This window comes from Megalobrama amblycephala, linkage group LG15, assembly GCF_018812025.1.
Source record: "Megalobrama amblycephala isolate DHTTF-2021 linkage group LG15, ASM1881202v1, whole genome shotgun sequence".
NCBI lineage: Eukaryota > Metazoa > Chordata > Actinopteri > Cypriniformes > Xenocyprididae > Megalobrama > Megalobrama amblycephala.
In genome coordinates this window covers 15,310,805-15,333,921 of record NC_063058.1, presented here as the reverse complement: position 1 = coordinate 15,333,921, position 23,117 = coordinate 15,310,805, and the positions used below count along the sequence as shown (strand labels likewise).

At 35.5% G+C, this 23,117-nt stretch overlaps 1 protein-coding gene across 4 annotated transcripts in view; it reads left to right on the top strand.

The window, feature by feature from the left end:
• The window catches only part of LOC125247835 (cytosolic carboxypeptidase 4), a 241,369-nt gene that overhangs the window by 121,446 nt on the left and 96,806 nt on the right, over positions 1-23,117 (top strand). For all 4 annotated transcript variants that reach the window (XM_048159342.1, XM_048159343.1, XM_048159344.1 and 1 more), the window contains one exon: positions 13,318-13,498. In XM_048159342.1, the coding sequence (XP_048015299.1) occupies positions 13,318-13,498 (181 nt within the window). The remainder of the gene's footprint in view (positions 1-13,317; positions 13,499-23,117) is intronic.

Sequence of the window (23,117 nt, the reverse complement as noted above, 5' to 3'; positions counted from 1 at the left end):
GACAGTTTTGGTTATACCGAATGACGATATTTTCAAACAATGCTAACGGGCTGATATCTAGCTAGCTAGCTAGTTAGCTTGCTAGCTGACAAAAGGACAATCAAACATTTTATATTTAGTGCAAGTTTTTAAAACATTACAACATTTTCCATGTTTTATAGCGGTTGTACCGAATGACCTGATGTTTCGGGACATGCGTATGAGCAAGTGAAAACCATGAATTTTTCAAATAGTTAAGAGAGAGTTAGTTTCTTTGCTTCATGACCATGTGGTCCTTTGCAGGTGTCTGAATGATGTCACATCCTGTCACATGATATTGACCGCAAGACTTGATCCAAAATGGTCTCTTTATATTGGTTACTCCGATTGACATCAATGAAATTCATTTTTCCGTACATTCTTTCTCATAACAAAGCAATGACTTCCATAAAACATATGCTGTTATAAAATTATGCCAGAATAAAAAATATATACATTTATTTCATTTTAAGATATTTTAATCACAAATGAAATGGCTGTATTGGCCTTTGGACGGTTAAACCGATTAACCTTTGGACACTTCAAAATCTTTAAAATACCTTTATATGTAGCAAAATATAATTAAAACCTTTTGGATTCAATAAAAGAGATCTAGTTGTACTACCTTACATACTTTGGATGTCATATCTTTGTTTTTTATTATTATTTAGGCCTTTGGACAGAAAAATTACCCATCACGCCATTGACCCATATATATATATATATATATATATATATATATATATATATATATATATATATATATATATATTTGTAGTATGTTTACAGTACTGTCCAAAAAAGAAGGGGAAAAAAGTTAACCATAACATTTCTCATTAAAAAAAAAACAAAGCAAAAAAAAAACACATTGTATTAGGCATTCACATGACCTTGCATGACTCAAAAAAATTCAGCGTGTTGCAAAAAAGGCGACACAATTGTTAAAATTACATATACATTTATTTGGCTGGGCCGTGTAAAATTGATAAATGTTTTCCAGCCGTTGACAATTTAGAAAAGCCCCTTAAACACGTGTTAACAGAAATGCAGGTTCTTATCTGTTAGTCACATTGCCCATGCCTTCTGCTGACAGTGAATGATAAATCCTGTTTGCTATACCTTTCTGCTTGCGTTTCACTCTACATTAACAGTCTGTCCTCCATGCATCCTGCAGCCTACATGTTTCTTTCTCCCTCTCTCTTTTCGCCATCTGTTCTGTCGCTCTGTCCTTCATGTTCACATAGTCTCTTCAAATAGACGTCATAACCCCCATTTCACCCACAGTCCACTGGACAGAATCCAGAAACTGGACTACATTACGTGAAAATAATGACTTCGCTGTTCAGTTTTACCCCTTTTTTTCAACTGAAATTCTGCTGGAGCTGAAGCTCGGCTGGAGGATCTGTGAACAACTCTCAGTAGTGGCACATTTTTCTCACTGATTTGAGAGCTGAATGATGATGTAACTGATTTTCACATGATATTTGTAAAATAATTGCCTGCCATTTTATTTTAGGCCGAAAAAAATTTTGAGTTTTGTTTTGATATTTTAAAATGGATAATTTGATTAAGCATCTTTACACTTTCATGAGATGGTTTTGATGCAGTGATGAAACGTTATTTAAAAGATAAAAGGTTTTTTTTTTTTTTTTTCAATATTGTTAGTGTTCTAATGGACATTTGAAAAATATTAGGGAATTTTAAAAGTGTGATTTCCAAATCTGTAAAGTCTGGAACTCGTAAATTTTAAGACATTTGTGAAAACGTCAGAAAATTCCTGTATTCAAAATAATTTTATATTGTATTTTACAGCCAATGCACTTGTAGTTATGTTCAGTTGTATTTTGATTAGGTATATTATTGATATCTTAATATATTTCATATCTATTATTATCTGTTTAAAGGTGCCCTAGATCACTATTTCACAAGATGTAATATAAGTCTAAGGTGTCCCCAGAATGTGTCTGTGAAGTTTCAGCTCAAAATACCCCATAGATTTTTTATTATACCATGTTTTAACTGCCTGTTTTGGGGTGTGATTAAAAATGCGCCAATTCAGTGTGTGTACACCTTTAAATGCTCGTGCTCCCCGCCAGTGTTGTACGATAATTTTGACCTCTGTACGATGTAAGATCAATAATGAAAAAAATCCCATAATGTACAATAATTTCAGTATTTTGTGACACTTCAAATGATGGTCGCTATAATCGGCTCATTGATCTAGCTGTGTGGATCCTAACGTGAACTTTGTTAGGCACGTCTTCCATCTCATCTCATGTTACGTCTTCTTGGCCAATCATTGTGGAGAATGAATCTCTCTCACGAGCTCAACCCTGCATCCCAATGTGCATACTGTCCACCCTATCCGCCCGAAATAGTATTGAAAATGACTAATGTCACATACTATTTAGGATGGATAGTATGCACATTGAGACGCAATCCAAGTTAACGTTTCTGCCGCGGCGCTTAGGTTAGTTGTTTCCCACTAAGGCATGCGTAATAATTATTTATGTATTGTGGTAATTTACAGTTGTTGGTCTATAGATAAATAGCTGTATTCTGTACGTTTGACTCTCATGTCACATTTATTTATACAGCTCTTTTTACAATGCAGATTGTGTCAAAGTATAGCTTTACAGAGATAGAGGGAACATAATTTTGGCTGTACAGCAGCAAAAATAGTGTGGTTGTCCAGCTTAAGTTAGTTCAGTACGGAAGAGGATTAGGGCCAAGCAATAATAAAAAAATAAAACCATCTCGAGATTAAAGTTAAATTTCGAGAAAAAAGTCGAGATAAAATGTTGAGAAAAAACTCGTTAAATTACGAGAAAAAAACTCGTTAAATTTCGAGAAAAAAGTCGAGATAAAATGTTGAGAATAAACTCGTTAAATTACGAGAAAAAAACTCGTTAAATTTCAAGAAAAAAAGTCGAGATAAAATGTTGAGAATAAAGTCATTAAATTTCGAGAAAAAACTCGTTAAATTTCAAGAAAAAAAGTCGAGATAAAATGTTGAGAATAAAGTCATTAAATTATGAGAAAAATGTAATTAAATTTCAAGAAAAAAGTCGAGGTAAAATGTTGAGAATATACTCATTAAATGATGAGAACAAATTCGTAATTTAACACATTTGTTCTCAAAATTTAACGACTTTTTTCTCGTAATTTAATGACTTTATTCTCATAATTTAATGACTTTATTCTCAACATTTTATCTCGACTTTTTTCTCGAAATTTAAAGACATTTTTCTCATAATTTAAAGAATTTGTTCTCGTAATTTAACGACTTTTTTCTCGTAATTTAATGACTTTATTCTCAACATTTTATCTCGACTTTTTTCTCGAAATTTAACGAGTTTTTTCTCGTAATTTAACGAGTTTTTTCTCTAAATTTAACAACTTTAATCTCGAGATGGTTTTATTTTTTTATTATTGCTTGGCCCTAATCCTCTTCCGTAGTACAGTATTGATTCTTTCCATTGTAAAAATCATTAGTTATTAATTTAGTTCATTTATTTATACTAAAAAGTCGTATTTGATCATTTTCTTCCAAATACAATAATTTTGTGCTTCTGATACGATAATTGTACATTTCCAGTCTGGCAACACTGCTCCCCACCCCCAAGCTTGTGACTGCCATTAAACATTGCATAAACAATAGAATAAGTTCACACAGCTAATATAACTCTCAAAATGGATCTTTACAAAGTGTTTGTGATGCAGCATGTCTAATCGCGTAAGTATGGCATGTATTTTGTATTTGTATAATTATATTTGATTCTGAATGAGTTTTATAGTGCTAAGTGGCTAACGGGGCTAAAGCTACACTGTTGGAGAGATTTATAAAGAATAAAGATGTGTTTATGATTTATACCTACTGTAAGTGTTTAAAAATGAAAATAACGACATGGCTCTGGTCTCCGTGAATGCAGTAATAAACGATGGTAACTTTAACCACATTTAACAGTACATTAGCAAGATGCTAACAAAACATTTAGAAAGACAATTTACAAATATCACTAAATATATCATGTCAGTTATTATCGCTCCATCTGCCATTTTCGCTATTGTCCTTGCTTGCTTCACAATACCTGCATAACTTCTGATGATTCTGCTGTGCAGCTCCAGACGTTAATACTGGCTTGTTGCTTAGAACATGGGCTGGCATATGCAAATATTGGGGGCGTACATATTAATGATCCTGACTGTTGCATCACAGTCGGTGTTATGTTGAGATTCGCCTGTTTTTCAGTGGTCTTTTGCACAAATGAGATTTACATATGTAGGATGAAACAATGGAGTTTGAGACTCACTGTATGTCATTTCCATGTACAGAACTCTAATTATTCAACTATGCCAAGGTAAATTCAATTTTACAATCTAGGGCACCTTTAATATCTAATGTCTATTATTATGGGTGTGTAGTTCATACACAGGAATAAATCTGAATGCATAAAATAAAGGTTATGAGTCTAAATGAAGGATACAGTTATAAAATCAGATAATATGGTTGTAAAATACAGATGCCTTTATTGTAAAAACTAGGATGACCCCATTATAAAAAATACAGACACGCATAACAGTGAATCCTCTTGTCGCAGAAAGTGTCTCCCTACAGATCGCTTTTGGCGAAACTGTCATGCTAAACGGGATTACTCTTGATAATTAACAACCCAAGAAATGAGCACGAGCGAGATTCCTATGAAACACTTTTAATTAATAAAAGGCTAAATTAAAAGCTGCATTTTCATAAGCTTTGCAGGGCAAATTCATCTCATGATTACAAATGGACAAGTCTGATATGTTCTAATTGGACCTGATTTGCATATACAGGAAAGGATTACAGAGATTGGCTTTGATAGCTTAAGGCTGGCTTTGTACTTCACGATCAAGAGGCGGAGACTTTTTCTCCCTGGGCGTGTATATGAGTGAAGATGGTGTTAGTATGTTCCACTGATGATTAAAAATGTATCACACATTTATAGCAAAATTATATGACTGGCAGACAGATATGAACGTTTATTTACAGTGGTGGAGTTTAGATGTAGGTCTAAGTTTAGGTTGTTGTCTTTGGACATTTTAAAGTGTAATACTAGCAGCTTAATTTGTCACTCTGTGTTGATATTTAGGATAAGTCTTTAATCTCTAATCTTAGACTTAGTTCTAGACCTAAATTAGACATACACCCAGATGTCTATGTATAAAATTCTGCCATTAATTACTCTCCCTCATGTCGTTCCACATCTGTAAGACCTTCGTTCATCTTCGGAACACAAATTAAGATATTTTTGATAAATTCAGATGGCTCAGTGAGGCCTGCATTGAAAGCAAGTTAATTTGCACTTTCAAATGCCCAGACTGGTACTAAAGTTATATTTAGTTCATGTGACTACAGTGGTTCAACCTCAATGTTATGAAGCGATGAGAATACTTTTTGTGAGCTAAAAAAACAAAATAGCAACTTTATGACAATATCTAGTGATGGGCGATTTCAAAATACTGCTTCATGAAGCTTTGAAGATTTACAAATCTTTTGTTCAAAATCAGTGGTTCGGAGCGCCAAAGTCATGTGATTTCAGTAAACATGGCTTTGTTACGTCATAAGTGTTTTGAAATTTCAATAGTTCAAGTGACTCTGGCAGTTTGATATGTGCTCCGAACCACTGATTTGAAACAAAAGATTCATAAAGCTTCGAAACTTCATGAAGCAGTGTTTTGAAATCACCCATCACTAGATGTTGTTGAATAAAGTCGCTATTTTGATTTAAAGGCTTAGTTCACCCAAAAATTAAATTTCTGTCATTAATTACTCACCCTCATGTCGTTTCAAACACTTAAAACCTTCGTTTATCTTCAGAACACAAATTAAAATATTTTTGATGAAATCCGAGAGGTTTTGTATCTCCCATAGAAAAGCAACGAAATTACCAAAAATTGTTGAATAAAGTCGTTTTTTTTTTTTTTTTTTCGCACAAAAACCATTCCACTGTACCACTGTAGTCATGTGGACTATTTTAATGATGTCTTTACTACTTCTCAGTCCCTCCAGAAAAACGCGATTATGCGATCGCCTGATTTAATGCATAATCAGCCAAAGTCCGCATATTTATGCGGGGGTCGCATTTTTTCAAATACGCTGCACTTTCGCCGCATAAATTGCCGATTTCAGCAAGCAAAATATGTGGGGCTAGCATGATTTCATAATCCCTGTATTTTTGTTGCAAAAAAGTCACATATATATAGAAAGTTGAAAAATGTTGCATTTACTTCACACAAGTAAAGCGCCATTATTTCCCCCCTATTGCCATGGGAACCTTATGAAGTGACGTAATTACGCGACGTGAACATCATCTGCAAACCCCGTGGTGAAACCAGTGATACCATGATGAAGCACGCAAATCATTCTCATTTGCTATGGAGTCAAATTAATGCCTTAAAGTTTTGCACAAAAATAAAGTTTTGCAAAACAAAAAAAAAGAATTGAGCAATAAAAAAATGTTTTGCAAACAAAAATAAAGAATTGCAAAGGAAAAATAAAGTATTGAGCAGAAAAAAATAAGTTTTGCAAGCAAAAATAATAAATTGCAAAATAAAATAACGTAGTGCAAAAATAAAAATATAATCAATTACAAAAATCAATGACAGCTGTAATCCTATTTTATCTTTGCCACATATTTTTCATGCTCAAACCTACTAAATCATTTGCAACGCTCATTTTATTCTGCGTTTCAGTCAAGCGTGCGCTCACGATACCGGCTTTCGTTTGCGCTGCACTGTTCTGTGCGGTTCTCTTTATGGCACTGGTTTGACGTGGGGGTGGAGTCAAGAAACGGGGGCACGCCCCCGCGAAACACGTCGTCGGCAGGAGACACAGATCGCAACAGAACAGATCAAGCATAGAGACAGAGCGCATTTATTATAATCTGAAAACCATGCCCACCGGGGGAAAAACAATCCAACCGTCTCCATTGACTTTGTAATGCATGAGGCTGCCTCCTTGTCTTTTCTGACTCATTACAAAAAAACAGAACAATGCCTAAAAGCTGCTGTGTGACAAGGTGTACAGCTAACAAGCTAAAAAACCCAGAAATAAGTTTTTATAAGCTGTCGACCCCAAAAAACGAATGTTTAAGGACACAAAAGTGGATACAGGCAGTGAGACAGAGCACAACAGGTCATATTACTATAAGAAATGCATTGGAGGGGGTCGTAATCGGCGACAACATACGCTAAACAAACCAACAAAAACAAACCATTCATTATTTTTAACCATGTCAAAGAATTATTTCACCTGTCGCTGATTACGTTCCCCTCCAATGCATTTCGCGGGGGCGTGCCCCCGTTTCTTGACTCCACCCCCACGTCAAACCAGTGCCATAAAGAGATCCGCACAGAAAAGTGCAGCGCAAAAGAAAACCAGTATCGTGAGCGCACGCTTGACTGAAACGCAGAATAAAATGAGCGTTGCAAATGATTTAGTAGGTTTGAGCATGAAAAATATGTGGCAAAGATAAAATAGGATTACAGCTGTCATTGATTTTTGTAATTGATTATATTTTTATTTTTGCACTACTTTATTTTATTTTGCAATTTATTATTTTTGTTTGCAAAACTTATTTTTTTCTGCTCAATACTTTATTTTTCCTTTGCAATTCTTTATTTTTGTTTGCAAAACATTTTTTTATTGCTCAATTCTTTTTTGTGTTTTGCAAAACTTTATTTTTGTGCAAAACTTTAAGGCATTAATTTGACTCCATAATTTGCCAACAAAAATAAGCGCAAAAGACCGCGCGAAGCAGTTTCCCGGTGTGTTACATGACAGTGGGGGCAAATTATTTTGCACTCCGTGCAACTGCGTGTTGAACCACAGACGGAAGTTTGAGCCACGTGTTAATTAAGGTCTGAAATAAAACAGAATGAGAACTTAAATATTCTGTGATTTAGTATGCTTGCTTATCATAGGAAGTAATAAGAAATGACTCTTTACATTAACTCCCTCGGGTCGGCGGTCACGCCGGCGTGATCACCGCGCTTTTTTTCTAACTAGTGTGAAAGAGACTCAAAATACTCTGTCAATGTTGCACATACAATTAAGAGCTATACACCATTTTAATCTGTGGAATATCTTCTTTTATTTGTGTACACTCAGAGTAAAAACAAAATGTTGTGCTTTTTGTAAAATAAAGAAAACTAACATGATGCGTGATCTCTCCTCTCCCTCTGAACGAACTCCAATCTGATAGTTCTCAGAAAATGAACTGTAACTTATGAATACTAATGACAAAAAAAATGACACATATGTCTAAAGAAACGTTGAAATGTCAGGTTTTAAATCGTACAAGTCAAATCGAAAACAAACATTCTGTGTTTATGTAATCTGTATGAAAAGAGAGCCATGTCAGAAGTCCGTGATTCAGCTCATTATCCGCTAATGCGGCCACGCCCACGGAGCCAGCGCTATTCAGACGCAAATTCAGTCAATACATGCATTCATCGTCTCAATCATGTATTTATTGTTTTGAAATGTGTTTTGAATAGCCATAGTTAGCGATCTCTGGCCTCTGTAGTTATTTCCTGGATTGCCTATTCTTCTTTAGTGCTCAGTCATTTGTGGACTAAAGGTGCACAGAGCGCCCTCTGGCTGCAAGTATGAATTAAAAACAGTATCCAGCGTTCATAGTGATAACAATAAATATTGAATAAATATTACTCCTCTGTATAGAAAATTGACATAAACATGAGAATCCATCAATATTTCTCCAAATGTGCATGCTTTTAAGCTAAAAGCCTATATGAAATGCCATAGAGGTAACATAACTGTTCAGACACTTTGTATCATAGAAATGCATTATATTTTAATAATAGAATACCATTATTTTAAATTGTAATAATATTTCACAGTATTGCTGTTTTTTTTGTATGTTTGATTTACATTATGATGAGCTGAGACATGATCAACAGGGTTTTTTCACAGCCTACCTGACTGAAAGAGCTCATTATTTATGCAGGTCATTAGAGCTCTTTATCTGATTCTTTTGTCTTCTCAGGTGAGAATCATCCATTATTCATGATTATTCACGCCTCCACGCATACTGTGTTTCTTGACCAAAGATGTTTTAGAAAATTTAAATCTCTCTATTGTTTTATATGAAGGAGTAGGAATGATAATTTTTACATAATTTTGAAGCAAAAACTCTAGTCTACAACCTCCAATACCCAGAAGTCTTGTGAACACAGATTTAATATATATTTTTTGGCTTTATTTCAGTGACTTAAGTTTTTTGTTTTTTCAATAACCACGCATAAACGTTATTATTTCAAAAATACAAACATGTACATACATGTTCCTCACATATTATTGTAGCCTAGTTTGTGCTGAATACAGTGTAATGACACTTTTTCCATTAATATGTTTATGAACAACTGAAAAAAGCACAAATGTCAGGGCATGTCAAAACTTCTCCAGGCCCCAAATCAGCCTCAGACCCCTGAGGGTTAAAGGTAGTTGCCTAGTGAGAACAGGGTGTTGGGGGAATCACCTTTTTTCTCTTTTTCATCAAACCACAGTTTTTGCAAGTTCCCGCAATTTAATCGCATAAAATTGCAAAAATATCCCACATATTCCATCGCATTTTTTAAGAAAACGTGCCGCAAAATCAAGGATTTTTGCCCGCAACAATCACAAAAAAAATCCACGTTTGACTTCTCTGGACCTTGAACATTTTAAAGTGTGTGAAACTAACTTAAGTCAGGGTCTAAATTTTATGATTCACTGTGTAAGTCTGGGTTTAAGCATGGGTTTGTGTCTGCATACATATTAAAGTGTTTCAAATTAACTTAATTTTGTGTAAAACTATGTCTGGGTCTTTGTCTGGTTCTACATCCGCGTCTCTGTTAAGTCTGGCCTGTAATACTACCAACTCAAAGTCTAAGTCAGAGTTTAAGGATCTAAGTCTGGGGTCTAGGTGTACATCTATGGACCCTTGAAGGCTTGTAATATTAGCAAATTCGCTACTGTATGTTGATGCTCAAGAAAAGCGCTGGCTTTAGGTGTAAGTCTAGGCCTGTGTCTAAGTCCAAGAATGCCACTTACACATTCTTATAAATATGAGGACAGGAAATCATTTCATACTCTAGTGGATCTTTATGGAAATCGACTACACTCAAGGTACCCATGAAACCTGTATTTTTTCTTTACATAATGTGCAGTATTATGAGCCCCACTTTAAAAAGCTTTCCCTTTGAATGTCTTAAGTGCCGTTCAACAGAAGCACATAAACCCTGACACACACACATTCACATACACACACAAATAGGAAGGAGATAAACCAGCATGTTTTTAGGCAATATCAGTGGGAGGTAAGTTTGCTCAGATAGCCACGAAGCAGCAGGAGAGACAAAGACACAAAAGGGACTTTTTTTGCCCTCTCATCTTCCCGTTTCTTTTATATTTTCTGTTTTCACTTCTCTTGCTCTTTCTCTGTATACCATTTGGGTTGAAGTCGTCGGTGTGCCAAAGACTCCTCCGTAAACACGGAGTGAAAGCCCGGCTCTTAAAGGATCGGGCTGTACTCTTCCCACTGGGAGCGTGGGAAGACTGACTTGTGTGGTAGCGGCAAAGAGATCTAACGAAGGACTCCATTCTCTCGTAGCTTCACGAAGCACTCCCACGTCTTTATACACTCACTTTTCGTGTGTGGCAGACAACATATATTTCACTGGGCATTTAGCTGTGTGAACATGTAAATGGGATCAAGACGAAAATACACATAGCATGGATATGCGGAGGTTTCTTTTCACAGACGGACGAAAATAGCTCCTTGAGATTATTTGTGCAGTGTAGTTTGCTCTCGGGTGTAGAATGGAAGATGCACATTAGTTTACAGATTTCTGCACAAAAACATTTTTAATTGATAAGACGGTGACAAACGGATGTGCAAGAACACCAGAGTGAGAGAGTGTGAAGGCAGAGATGAAGGACAGATGGAGAGAGAATTTAAGTGGAGGACAGAGGCTTTGCAGGCAAGACATCATCAGGAGATCAGCCGAACGCATTGAGGGCCTGAAGTCTCTGATTCCGACTTGAATTGGAATTTAAATTATCTCCGTTTTTTTTGCAGAGCTGAAGCAGCCTGATCTTGAGGGAAATTGAGTGCCGTGCACAAAGCTGATGTGATATTTATCAAGCATATTTTATCTGTAGGACACTTTAGTTAGAGATACCTGCTTTTTTCTGAATTGTTTTGGTATGGTATTGTTATTTTCAGCATTTAAAGTACATCACTCCTCGATCAACTAACAGATTGTTGTTTTAAGGGTCGGTAACGTGACACTCTTATATATAAACATTCATTTACACAGATTATGGTTATTATGTGCTTGAGATGATTTTTAAAAAAAAAAAGTAATATTAATTGTAATTAGTATAAGATATATTATATTAGTAATTATATTTTGCTACATATAAAGGTATTTTAAAGATTTTGAAGTGTCAAAAGGTAATTCGGTTTAACCATGCAAAGACCAATACAGCCATTTCATTTGTGATTAAAATATCTTAAAATGTAATAAATGTATATTTTTTTTTATTCTGGCATGATTTTATATCATCATATATCAACAGTGCAAAATGGTATTAAAATTATGTGTAGAAGTCATTGCTTTGTTATGAGAAAGAATGTCCAGAAAAAATAATTTCATTGATGTCATTCGGAGTAACCAATATAAAGAGACCATTTTGGATCAAGTCATGTGGTCAGTATCATGTGACAGGATGTGACATCATTCAGACACCTGCAAAGGACCACATGGTCATGAAGCAAAGTAACTAACTCTCTTAACTATCTGAAAAGTTCATGTTTTCACTTTCTCGCACGCATGTCCCGAAACATCAGGTCATTCGGTACAACCGTTATAAAACATGGAAACATGGAAAATGTTGTAATATTTTAAAAACTTGTACTAAATATAAATATTTGATTGTACTTTTGCTAGCTAGATAGATATCAGGCTTTTAGCATTGTTTGAAAATATCGTCATATCGGTAAAGTTGAAATTTTGGTTAAACCGAATGACTTTTTTGGTGACAAATTTTGTCCATCTTGTAAAAAAATGACAAAAGCAGTGTTAATTGATTATAAAAACCACATAATTTCATTGTTAACACTTAATAAAACTTCAAAATTAATTATATCTCCATTATGTTTTTTTACACTTTTAAAAACCTTATTCATCAATGACACAGATATATACTGTATGTATATATATTCACACACTATGGAGCTCCAAAGGGGACATTGTGATGGAAAAAGTATGAGATGGATGAGGAAAAAAAAAAAAAATATTTCAATGCATTTGCATTCTCTTCCCCTGAGAAACTTTGCATTTGCTTGCAAACCTTTTGAGTTCTTTGCAAGCGAATGCAACATTTCTCACTGGGAGCACTAAAGATTTTGTGAGAGAACGCAAAAGCATTGAAATATTTTGTTTTCCTCCCATCTCATACTCTTTACAAACATTTTGCAAGCGAACGCAAAGTTTACTGGGGAAACACAAAGCATTTGCGAGAAAAAGACTTATTATTTTTCCACCATCATGTCCTTTTAGTGGTTTTGTAACATACGCCAATGCTGAGAATTCACTTGTCATCATCTTGGCCATCCTTATTTGTCATTGACCCTGAATGCAAAATTGTAGGTTACTATTCACGACAAACATATGCCATACATTATTATGTCAAAAGGCAGCAATAATGGCATTATCTCATTTTACGGCTCAAATAAAGGGGAAAAAAAAATCTCTCCAGCCTAATTATATGGACGTATTCAGATTCAATTAAATACAGAAAATGAAACAGAGCCGGTGAAAGAGCGCATAAACAGAGGCTATGCAGAAACTCATTATGAAATCATCAATACCAGAATCACACAAATTAGTTGCCCCTTCTGCTGTCTTTTGTGGGGTGGCAGCCAGGACCGTAATAGACAAGCTAAATTAAATTTTAATGTCTTTTGATAAGTTTTGTCCATCTCTTTTGGCTTTGTAAACTTGCTCAGCAAGGTGATGTAATTTTCCTGTCCAGATGAAACGAGTCGAGGGAGGTGTCAAATGAAAATCTGACGTGCCTTAATTGCCGTGTAATGCTGTGTTTTCACACTGTTTTCCTGTTTAAAAAATGAGACCTTCACAATAGAAGCTACTCAGTTCATGCCACCAGGTATAGTTTATGTATAATTGTATATTTAGGCAATATGTTTATAAATTAAAAACCTATTGTCCTCATATTCATGCTTCTTTTAGGTAACCGGCCATGTGTGGTGCTGACAGCAAGAGTTCATCCAGGAGAGAGCAATGCCAGCTGGGTACTGAAGGGCACACTGGAGTTCCTGTGCAGCAGTGATCCTGTAGCCGAGAGCTTGAGAGAGGCCTACATCTTCAAAATCATCCCCATGCTCAACCCTGACGGGGTCATTAATGGCAAGTATGTACACATGCATGCACATTGTGCAAAATGACTTCATTTATTACTTTCAAAACTTTGAATTTAGGAAAAAATTAAACCTTTGCATTCTGTTCCATTCGGTTGCACAGTTCACTTTAAAACAAGAATGTGTGCTGTAATACCGGCACCTTTGCTGTTTGTGTGTTGTTTGATCTCTGTAATTGTTGTATGAGGACGAACATTGTTTGAGGACTTTTTATGTTTGTATGAAGGTTGTACTTTGAGTTTGATTTGCTCTTGCAGTAGGAAAATCCATTTTTTAATAGAATTCATGTACAGGTCCCGGGAATGTTTCATTTATGTTTTTTTATTTTTATTTTTTAGCAGTAATTCCCCCAAATAATGGTAATTTTGACAGTTTTTTGTGACTTTAATTTATTTTACTTATTTGTACAATAATAATAATATTATTATATATATATAAAAAATATATATTTGACATGTATAATTTTATTTCATATTTAATTCATTTAATTTTTTTACTGAAACTGACACTTTTCATAGAAATTTAACGTAAAAAAAAAAAAAAAAAAAAAAATATATATATATATATATATATATATATATATATATATATATATATATATATATATATATATATATATATATATATATATATATATACATACAGATACAGATACAGATATCCTAATTTCTAATCCAGATTTTTATTTTGGTCCATGATTCTGATGGTCTGGTAGACACAAAATTTACTTTTAATGCTAGACTGATTTATATATTTTTTTATTGTAATTATATAATTTTTTTCACATGTTTGTGAGCTTTTTTTTTTCTCCAACAACTCAATAACAGGTCACAAAGATGTCAAACCATGTAGTTTTAAACTAAAACATCTTTCCATCATAGCCTCCAGGTTATATGTGACCTCTCGCCATAATTTCAGTGTAGTAGGTCCCTGCATTTGGCACTATAATATTAATGATTGCCTTGGGCATCTGTAAGCAGGCTATTTCTTCCTGCCTGAAAGTTCAGTCACCATCTTGTCCAACAGAGCCGCACACATTAAGGCAGTCACCTTTTTGCCCTTGGAATTGAGTGCTGAAATGAAAAAGACAAATGCCAGCGTGTTATAATCTACCGGATACACCATATCTCCTCTGCTGTTCTGAGCTAGATAGTATTTACATGTGTAAAACCAATACAGAGGTCAACTCTGTGGCTGAGCCTATTTAACAGCTCTCCTCCCCGGCTTATCAACACTCTATTCACAGTCAGGGAATGATCGATTCTCCTCACGGCTTCCTTACAACCAAGGGTGACCTGATTTCCTCGCAGTGAGACCGGGGTCTCCTCCGTTGCGTGGCCTCCCCCTTATCTCCAGTCATGTGTACAGGAGCTTCCGTATGCCGCACTATTGATCAGGCATGCTAACTGTATTAGAGAGGATGCTCCGAGAATGGAGGTGTAGATCAGTGGGCGGCAAGTTAAAGGAGACTCGCTCTTTCCATCCGAGCGAGGATTTATTCCTCTAGTAACCTCATAACAAGCGTGTAGATGAATTCAGACATGATCTCCTGAAGTTATAGGCTCCAAGTTTGGAAATGTGCAATAACTCTTTTATGGACAAGAGAGTAGGGGAAGTGGGTTCGAGACACAAACAAGTAATTCTAATGACAACAGCTCTTAAAAGGGTAGTTCACTAAAAGAAATTAAACAGAGTGTCTATTCACACCAAGTGCAAATAGCCCACCTTGTTGGCAGAGGCTATTTACACTAACTCCACTCGCCATTATCTGATTGGGCCAGAGTAAGGTAGGTGGTGTTGGCTTTTGACGAATTCGACCCGAGTACCAATCCACCTTTTTCTGAACTAATTTTTCTCCCTTTTCCCATCGCATATCTATGGAAGCTTGTTTCCGCCACTGAATAAAAGAGATAACTGCGACTTTTTATCTCACAATTCTGACTTTTTTCCTCACAATTGCGAGTTTACATCTTGCACTTCTGACTTTTTTCATCAGAATTGTGAGATATAAACTGCCAATTGTAAGTTATAAAGTCAGGATTGTGAGATAAACTAACATTCCTGGGAAAAAAGTCATTTTTTTTTTCTCAGAAATGGACTTTATAACTCGTAATTGTGAGTTTATATCTCACAATTCTGAGAAAAAAAGAATTTTGAGATAAAAAGTTGCAATTATTTTTAAATTGTTTTATTCCGTGGCAGAAGCAAGCTTCCATACATATTAGCTCGGAGAGTTATTAATTTAAATAAAAATTAAGAAAATAGTCGAAAAGTGGAAACAAAGTGCCAAACGAGTATTAATAGTGGGAATAAAGTGTTTAAAGGTGCCATCGAATGAAAAATTGAATTTACCTTGGCATAGTTGAATAACAAGAGTTCAGTACATGGAAAAGACATACAGTGAGTCTCAAACACCATTGTTTCCTCCTTCTTATATAAATCTCATTTGTTTAAAAGACCTCCGAAGAACAGGCGAATCTCAACATAACACTGACTGTTACGTAACAGTCGGGATCATTAATATGTACGCCCAATATTTGCATATGCAAGCTCATGTTCAAGCCATTAGACAAGGGCAAAACGTCTGGATGTGTACAGCTGAATCATCAGACTAGGTAAGCAAGCAAGGACAACAGCGAAAAATGGCAGATGGAGCGATAATAACTGACATGATCCATGATTACATGATATTTTTAGTGATATTTGTAAATTGTCTTTCTAAATGTTTCGTTAGCATGTTGCTAATGTAACTGTTAAATGTGGTTAAAGTTACCATCGTTTGTTACTGTATTCACAGAGACAAGAGCCGTCGTTATTTTCATTTTTTAAACACTTGCAGTCTGTATAATTCATAAACACAACTTCATTCTTTATAAATCTCTCCAACAGTGTGTAATGTTAGCTTTAGCCACGAAGCAAAACCTCAAACTCATTCAGAATCAAATGTAAACATCCAAATAAATACCATACTCACAGGAATCGATGCATGCATGCAGCATGAATGATGAACACTTTGTAAAGATCCATTTTGAGGGTTATATTAGCTGTGTGAACTTTGTTTAAATGCTGTTTAAGGCAGTCGCAAGCTCGTGGGTGGGGGAGCGCCAGATTTAAAGGGGCCGCACGCTGAATTGGTGCATATGTAATTATGGCTGAAAATAGGCAGTTAAAAAAATTAATTAAAAAAATCTATGGGGTATTTTGAGCTGAAACTTCACAGACACATTCAGGGGACACCTTAGACTTATATTACATCTTGTTAAAACTAGTTCTAGGGCACCTTTTTAACTCGTAGGATAGGCAAAGGGGAGGGCTTTAGGGATAGGGACAAATAATGTCCCAATAAGGTGGTATCCATTTATGATTTTAATAAATATAACCATATACACTGAATGTTATATAAATAGCATCTAACTACTATTTAAACTGAGTGCAAAGACAATATTGCTATTTTCACTTAGTGTAGTATCTTAATAGCTGCGGCCAAATTTAAATTCTGTCATCATTTACTCACCCTCATGTTGTTTCCAAACTTGTATGACATTCTTCTGTGGAAAACAAAATATATATTTTCAATTAGGTCCATTTTTTGTTGTTTTGTATCCTATTGGCTTTCACTGTATGGACAAAAACACTTGAAACATTCTTCAAACTATCTTCTGTTTTGTTCCACAGAATAAAAAAAGTTATATAGGTTTGGAATGACATGAGGGTGAGTAAATAAATTTTAATTTTTAGGTGAGTGTCACAACACATGCACCAATGCAATCCCACATACTTATGGAAACCATTCAGTGTTTGGTTTCCCATCATCCCCCCACAAATTACAGTGACAAATTTAGATTTCACTTCGACAAAGCGCCAATTTACCTTAAGGGTATTACTTCCTGTGTGGTTAGCCTTTATTAACAGGTTCAGGGCAGCTTGTTGCTTGGTGACAGGTCTGAGGTAAGTGGGAGAGCGCTCGATGCCTTAAGCGCTGATCTCACATCCTCAATAACACAGATGCTTCTATAGGTCTGTTGATATTACTGTAGGTGCAGTTAGAAAGCAACATTGGTGTATGCATTGTGTATTTAGATAAATCTTTGTAGTTGCTAAACATTTAGCAACAGAATTCACAAATTAGGGCAGGGTTAAACTAAAACCGCCAGTAGGTGGCAGCAAGTCACTGTTTTTATGAGTGAGTCATCGAGTCATTCATTCAGTAACGGAGCAAGTGGCTGTGAATGAATCATTGAATCATTGACTCTCACGATTCGTTCAAAGCCGCAGAATTGTTCGCGAAACACAGACGTGTGTTGTAGTTCTGCTGTGGTTTTCTTAGAACTATTATTTCATTGCAAAATAGAGTAAATACTGACAGTACTGTGTTTAAAATTTACGTTTTATTTTTTGACCTGTTGTATAATAATGCCACTTTTGCAGTCATGTGGATATTTGGGAACAATTGCATTCTTGCTCGTTATCATCATTAAATACAACTCGCACAAGGTATGTTTTTGTATCGGAGAAAGTTTGAGTCTTAAATCGAAATTAATCCATTATCTGATTCGGCACGCAATCTATCATTTGCATGCTGCTTGTTTTACAGTCTATGGTGGATACAGTCATTTTTGACTGCAAATGATGAGGTAATTTGATTAAATGTACTGGATTTACGACATACATGCTCAATTTTAATATTATTTTGAGGTAGAATTAAATGAACTACTCAGCATTTTGTTCGCACCCCAGTTTGGGAACCACTGGTCTAGTCTGTTTTCAGTTGATGAATGTGCAGAATATGTAGCGCCCATCCAATAAATCGCAATAATCTTTGTGCTTTGTTACTTCTGATATGAAGCAGATTTCAAATGACGTCCATTTTATTATGAAATTCAAAAAAATAGATATCGTTTTGGCGCTGTTTAATGTGGCGTGACAGATCGCTTTAGCGCCTCAGTTAAAGAGAAGCAGCAGCACGGAGCGCATGTGAACATCCTTTCCTCCGCTTTAATACCAGTTACTGTGTGAAATAAAAATGACTAAACATCTGAAGGTACAGTACAACTTAACGAAATCCATATCATGTCTCATGTAATCTCTCAATCAGTGTTTCAACCTCGGAAAGACGTCAATAAAACAGCTTGTAAACAATGTCACGTAACATCACATTTACCTCGGAAAAACATATTCAGTGATCATAAATTCGTTAGTCAGCTAGAAAAGTGTACACTAGAAAGCAACATTCTGATAAATATAGCTATGCACCATTACATATTCATTATAATTTTTAAAGTTCTTCAATATTTAATAAAAAATAAAATAAAATGAATTGGAGTAGAAATATGATTATGTAATTCTGAACTTTATTTATAATAAAAACATCATTAAGTGTAATTTAAGCGTTTGTATATAAATAAGTTAATTTAACCTTCAATATTATTATAGTAGTACCAACTGACTTATATAGTTTACAGCATTAGTTGAGAGATTTATTTCCTCTAGAAAATTTGCCATGTACTGTAACTGAAATACTACATCCAAAACGAATCAAAATCGTTATCGAATCGAATGGAAAGCATGTGAATAGTAATCGAATCGAATCGTGAAAATTGTGTCAATACCCAGTCCCATCACAAATGCACTTGCACAAAGTCTAGTGCACACTAAAAAAGCTGCAGAGCTCACCTTTAAGATTGGACATCTTCTAAATGTGGGCACTTTCGTCAGATTCATTTATATGGTAATGCAGTATTGCATAGATATAAATACAGCGGTGTTGCAAGCCCTTTGAAATGGAAATGACAATGTGTGAAAAGGTCACATTTGCTTCCATCAAATTCATCACAGACTTTAGAAATTTTTAAGGGAAATATCCATAATGTAGGTCAAGGGGTCTGATGTTTTGTGAAACCCTCTGTCCGTATTTTAACACAGTGGAAAAAGTGTTTATGGAGATGTCAAAGCAGCATTCATTGTAAAATGCTATTAGCACAAACGGTTTTATAATACTGTTAGAAAATATAATACGATTATGATTACTTTAAACTCATATTTGTGGCTTACTGGCTGTAAAATTAGATAATAATCAGTAATGGCTTGTTATATAGAATACTTATATGTTTAAGAACAAATTTTCATCAATTCAAGCCATTATTCACTTCAGAAAGGCATTTTTGTTTGTGGCTAGATTTACAATGTATTCATTTTAAATCTCTCAAATGTGTACAACAACCCATGAGAAGCACTCAGCTGTACACATTTTTCAAGTTTGTTGATAAAACAGTGTAAAGTTTAGCTCTCTCTGTGCTGTTTATGTAGCATGTAGCGTTAGCATTCACAGAGATCTGTGTGATTCTCTTGTTGAAATTGGAAAAAGACAATCCGTTCAGCAATCTTTTGTTGACTGCAGGGACTAGGAGATGTGAATAGATGTGACTTGTGACAAACAGCAGTTTGGCGTCTAGTGTTATCTTGCCGAGCGACACATTGGGGGGTGAGATTACAGAGCTCACTTCCTGCTCTGGCTTAGCATGGGACAAAACAAGAGAGGTGTGAACAGGCTCGGGCGTTTTGAGGTTATGTTTTCATCTCTGGGTGTATTCATCACAGAGGCTGCTGTCAAAAGCGTGTCTCGGTAATGTCAAATAGAATTGGGTTTCCGACATTGTGAACTCCCATACGAATCACACATCAGCTGAACATAGCCTGCGGCGTTGTGCCCCAGTGTTCCTGATCAGCTTCCTTGTTCATACTGCTCACAATAAAAGCTGGACTGCTAAACTTGAAGCATTGATAAATTATGAATTTGGACTTCAAAATTATTCAAAATGTTCACTTTTAGTGTGACACTTAGCATGTGTGTTACTTTTGAGGCATAATATTGTTAAAATTTACTTGCAGATGACAGTGAGGTTATGAGATTGGGACATAATTAGTCATCTACCAACCCACTAGTTAAAGGTGCAATATTTTTGCAGCAAAATATCCAAAAACCACTAGGCCGGTGTTATATATTTTGTTCACTTGAGTACTTACAATATTCCAACTATTTGTAAATTGTGAGAAAATTGCAATTTTAACCAAGGCTCCAGGACGTGTGAGGAGTCGCCTGTCAATTGCGTCATACCCGCGTTACCCTCGGTCTGCCTCGTTTTCCGGTTTTATTTTGTAGAAACCATGGAAACACCAAAGAGGCTTTAATATATTACACGTTTTAATAGACAAGGGAACAACTGTTTTGATATATTTATAGACAGAAAACTAATCGTTGTTATATAACTCAACACGTTTAGTCTTATTGTTTAAAATCTAACTTTCTTGATTTTTTGCGAGTACCATGCTTTACCATGCCTCAGAGAAAAACACTATTTTGTCAAGTAGCTAACATAGCATAATCAGATGCAGCTTTATTTTTAGTAACAGTACTACAGAATTTTCTCCATCATATGTTTTCAAATGAATTGCATGCCATTTATCAACACAAGCCATCCAGCATTTAATATGATATACTAAAATCAATCTATCTTACTGCAGTGTGTCTCAAACAAGTGTTTTACAGCAGCCACCGTGCGAACGCACAGAGTAATGTTATAACATCATTTTCAACACACTCAAATGTATCTAATATGATAAACAGAGCTGTGTTACCTCATACTCATGACGGAAAAGCGGAAGCTGCGCCGGCGACTGTGGCATAATAAAAGTCCCGCTGCTCGCGGCGTGTTACTCAATAGCTCCAGCGGCCTCGTTCAGCTCCCACAACACTCGGTCCTGCTCTGCTTCATACTACAGTAACGTTAATAATCGCATCCATGAACATGATTTCTTCCCGAGTCCTATCCTTATTCTTTTGCACCGTCCGTTGAGGTGGAGACCACATGTCCCAAGATTCCGCTCTCAGACTTGGCGTCATCAAGCTACGCCTTTGTTTTGAATAGGCCTCTAGCGGACAGAATTCTTACATACTGCACCTTTAATTAGTGAGGGTGACTAGTTTCTCTAATTTGTGCTTTAGCTTCAGTGTTTTGCTCAACAGTGCTTTAAAGGGTTGAATTTAGAGATGCAACTTCTCAGAGTTTTAAGTATGTTGTGCTTTAGAATACTGAAACTTTTAGCATGTTAAAACCCTCAGAGAAGTTGTGTTTCTAAGTTCACCCCCTTTTTAAGCATTGTTGCACAAAACGTTGAGGCTAAAATTCAAATTAGACATTGATAAACTAGTTAACCTCATTAATCAGCTAGTGGGTTGGTGGATGACTAGTCCACCAGTTCTTCATATTTGAACCACCTTAACAATATCACCACCTTCGAAAATTTAAAGTTCCCCACAAGAAACTTTTCTCAATGGAGTGTCATGGATATGATGCTAAATTATCCTACGAGGCCATTCACAAAGAGAATGTGTTTTTTTGGTAACACTTTTCATTGTTAAAGGTGCCCTAGATTAAAAAATTGAATTTACCTCGGCATAGTTAAATAACAAGAGTTCAGTACATGGAAATGACATACAGTGAGTCTCAAACTCCATTGTTTCCTCCTTCTTATATAAATCTCATTTGTTTAAAAGACCTCAGAAGAACAGGCGAATCTCAACATAACACTGACTGTTATGTAACAGTCGGGGTGTACGCCCCAATATTTGCATATGCCAGCCCATGTTCCCAACATTATGAAAGGCATTAGACAAGGGCAGCCAGTATTAACGTCTGGATGTGCACAGCTGAATCATCAGACTAGGTAAGCAAGCAAGGACAATTTTCATTTTTAAACACTTGCAGTCTGTATAATGCATAAACACAACTTCATTCTTTATAAATCTCTCCAACAGTGTAGCATTAGCTGTTAGCCACGGAGCATAGCCTCAAACTCATTCAGAATCAATGTAAACATCAAAATAAACACTGTACTTACGCGAATAGACATGCTGCATGACGAACACTTTGTAAAGATCTATTTTAAGGGTTATATTAGCTGTTTGAACTTTGTTTATGTTGTTTAAGGCAAGCGTGAGCTCTTGGGGCGTGGAGCACGAGATTTAAAGGGCCACACACCCTGAATCGGCTCATTTCTAATTATGCCCCAAAATAGGCAGTTAAAAAAAATGAATTAAAAAAAATCTATGGGGTATTTTGAGCTGAAACTTCACAGACACATTCAGGGGACACCTTAGACTTATATTACATCTTTTTAAAAAAAAGTTCTAGGGCACCTTTAAAAGTGGGAACAATTCCCACTTATAACTAGTTGATTATTAGTTTGCCTAATGGCTGTTTATAAGTATTTATAAAGCACAAATTAATGCTTTATTCTGCATGACCATATTCTACATCCCATAATCCTACCCCATTACTTAACCACTACAACCACTACCTTACTAATAATTAATAATAAGCAGTAAATAAGGAGTTTGAGGCAAAAGTCATTGTTAATATTGAATATGTGTTCCCCATACTAAAGACTTCAGTGCGGCAGTCAAATATGTCCGTCTAGCATGTGCAGTGAAATGCAAAAATGCATTTTGTCAACGACTCCTAATTGTACAGGTCTTCCTTAAAGGAATAGTTCGCCCAAAAATGAAAATTATCCCATGATTTACTCACCCTCAAGCCATCCTAGTTGTATATG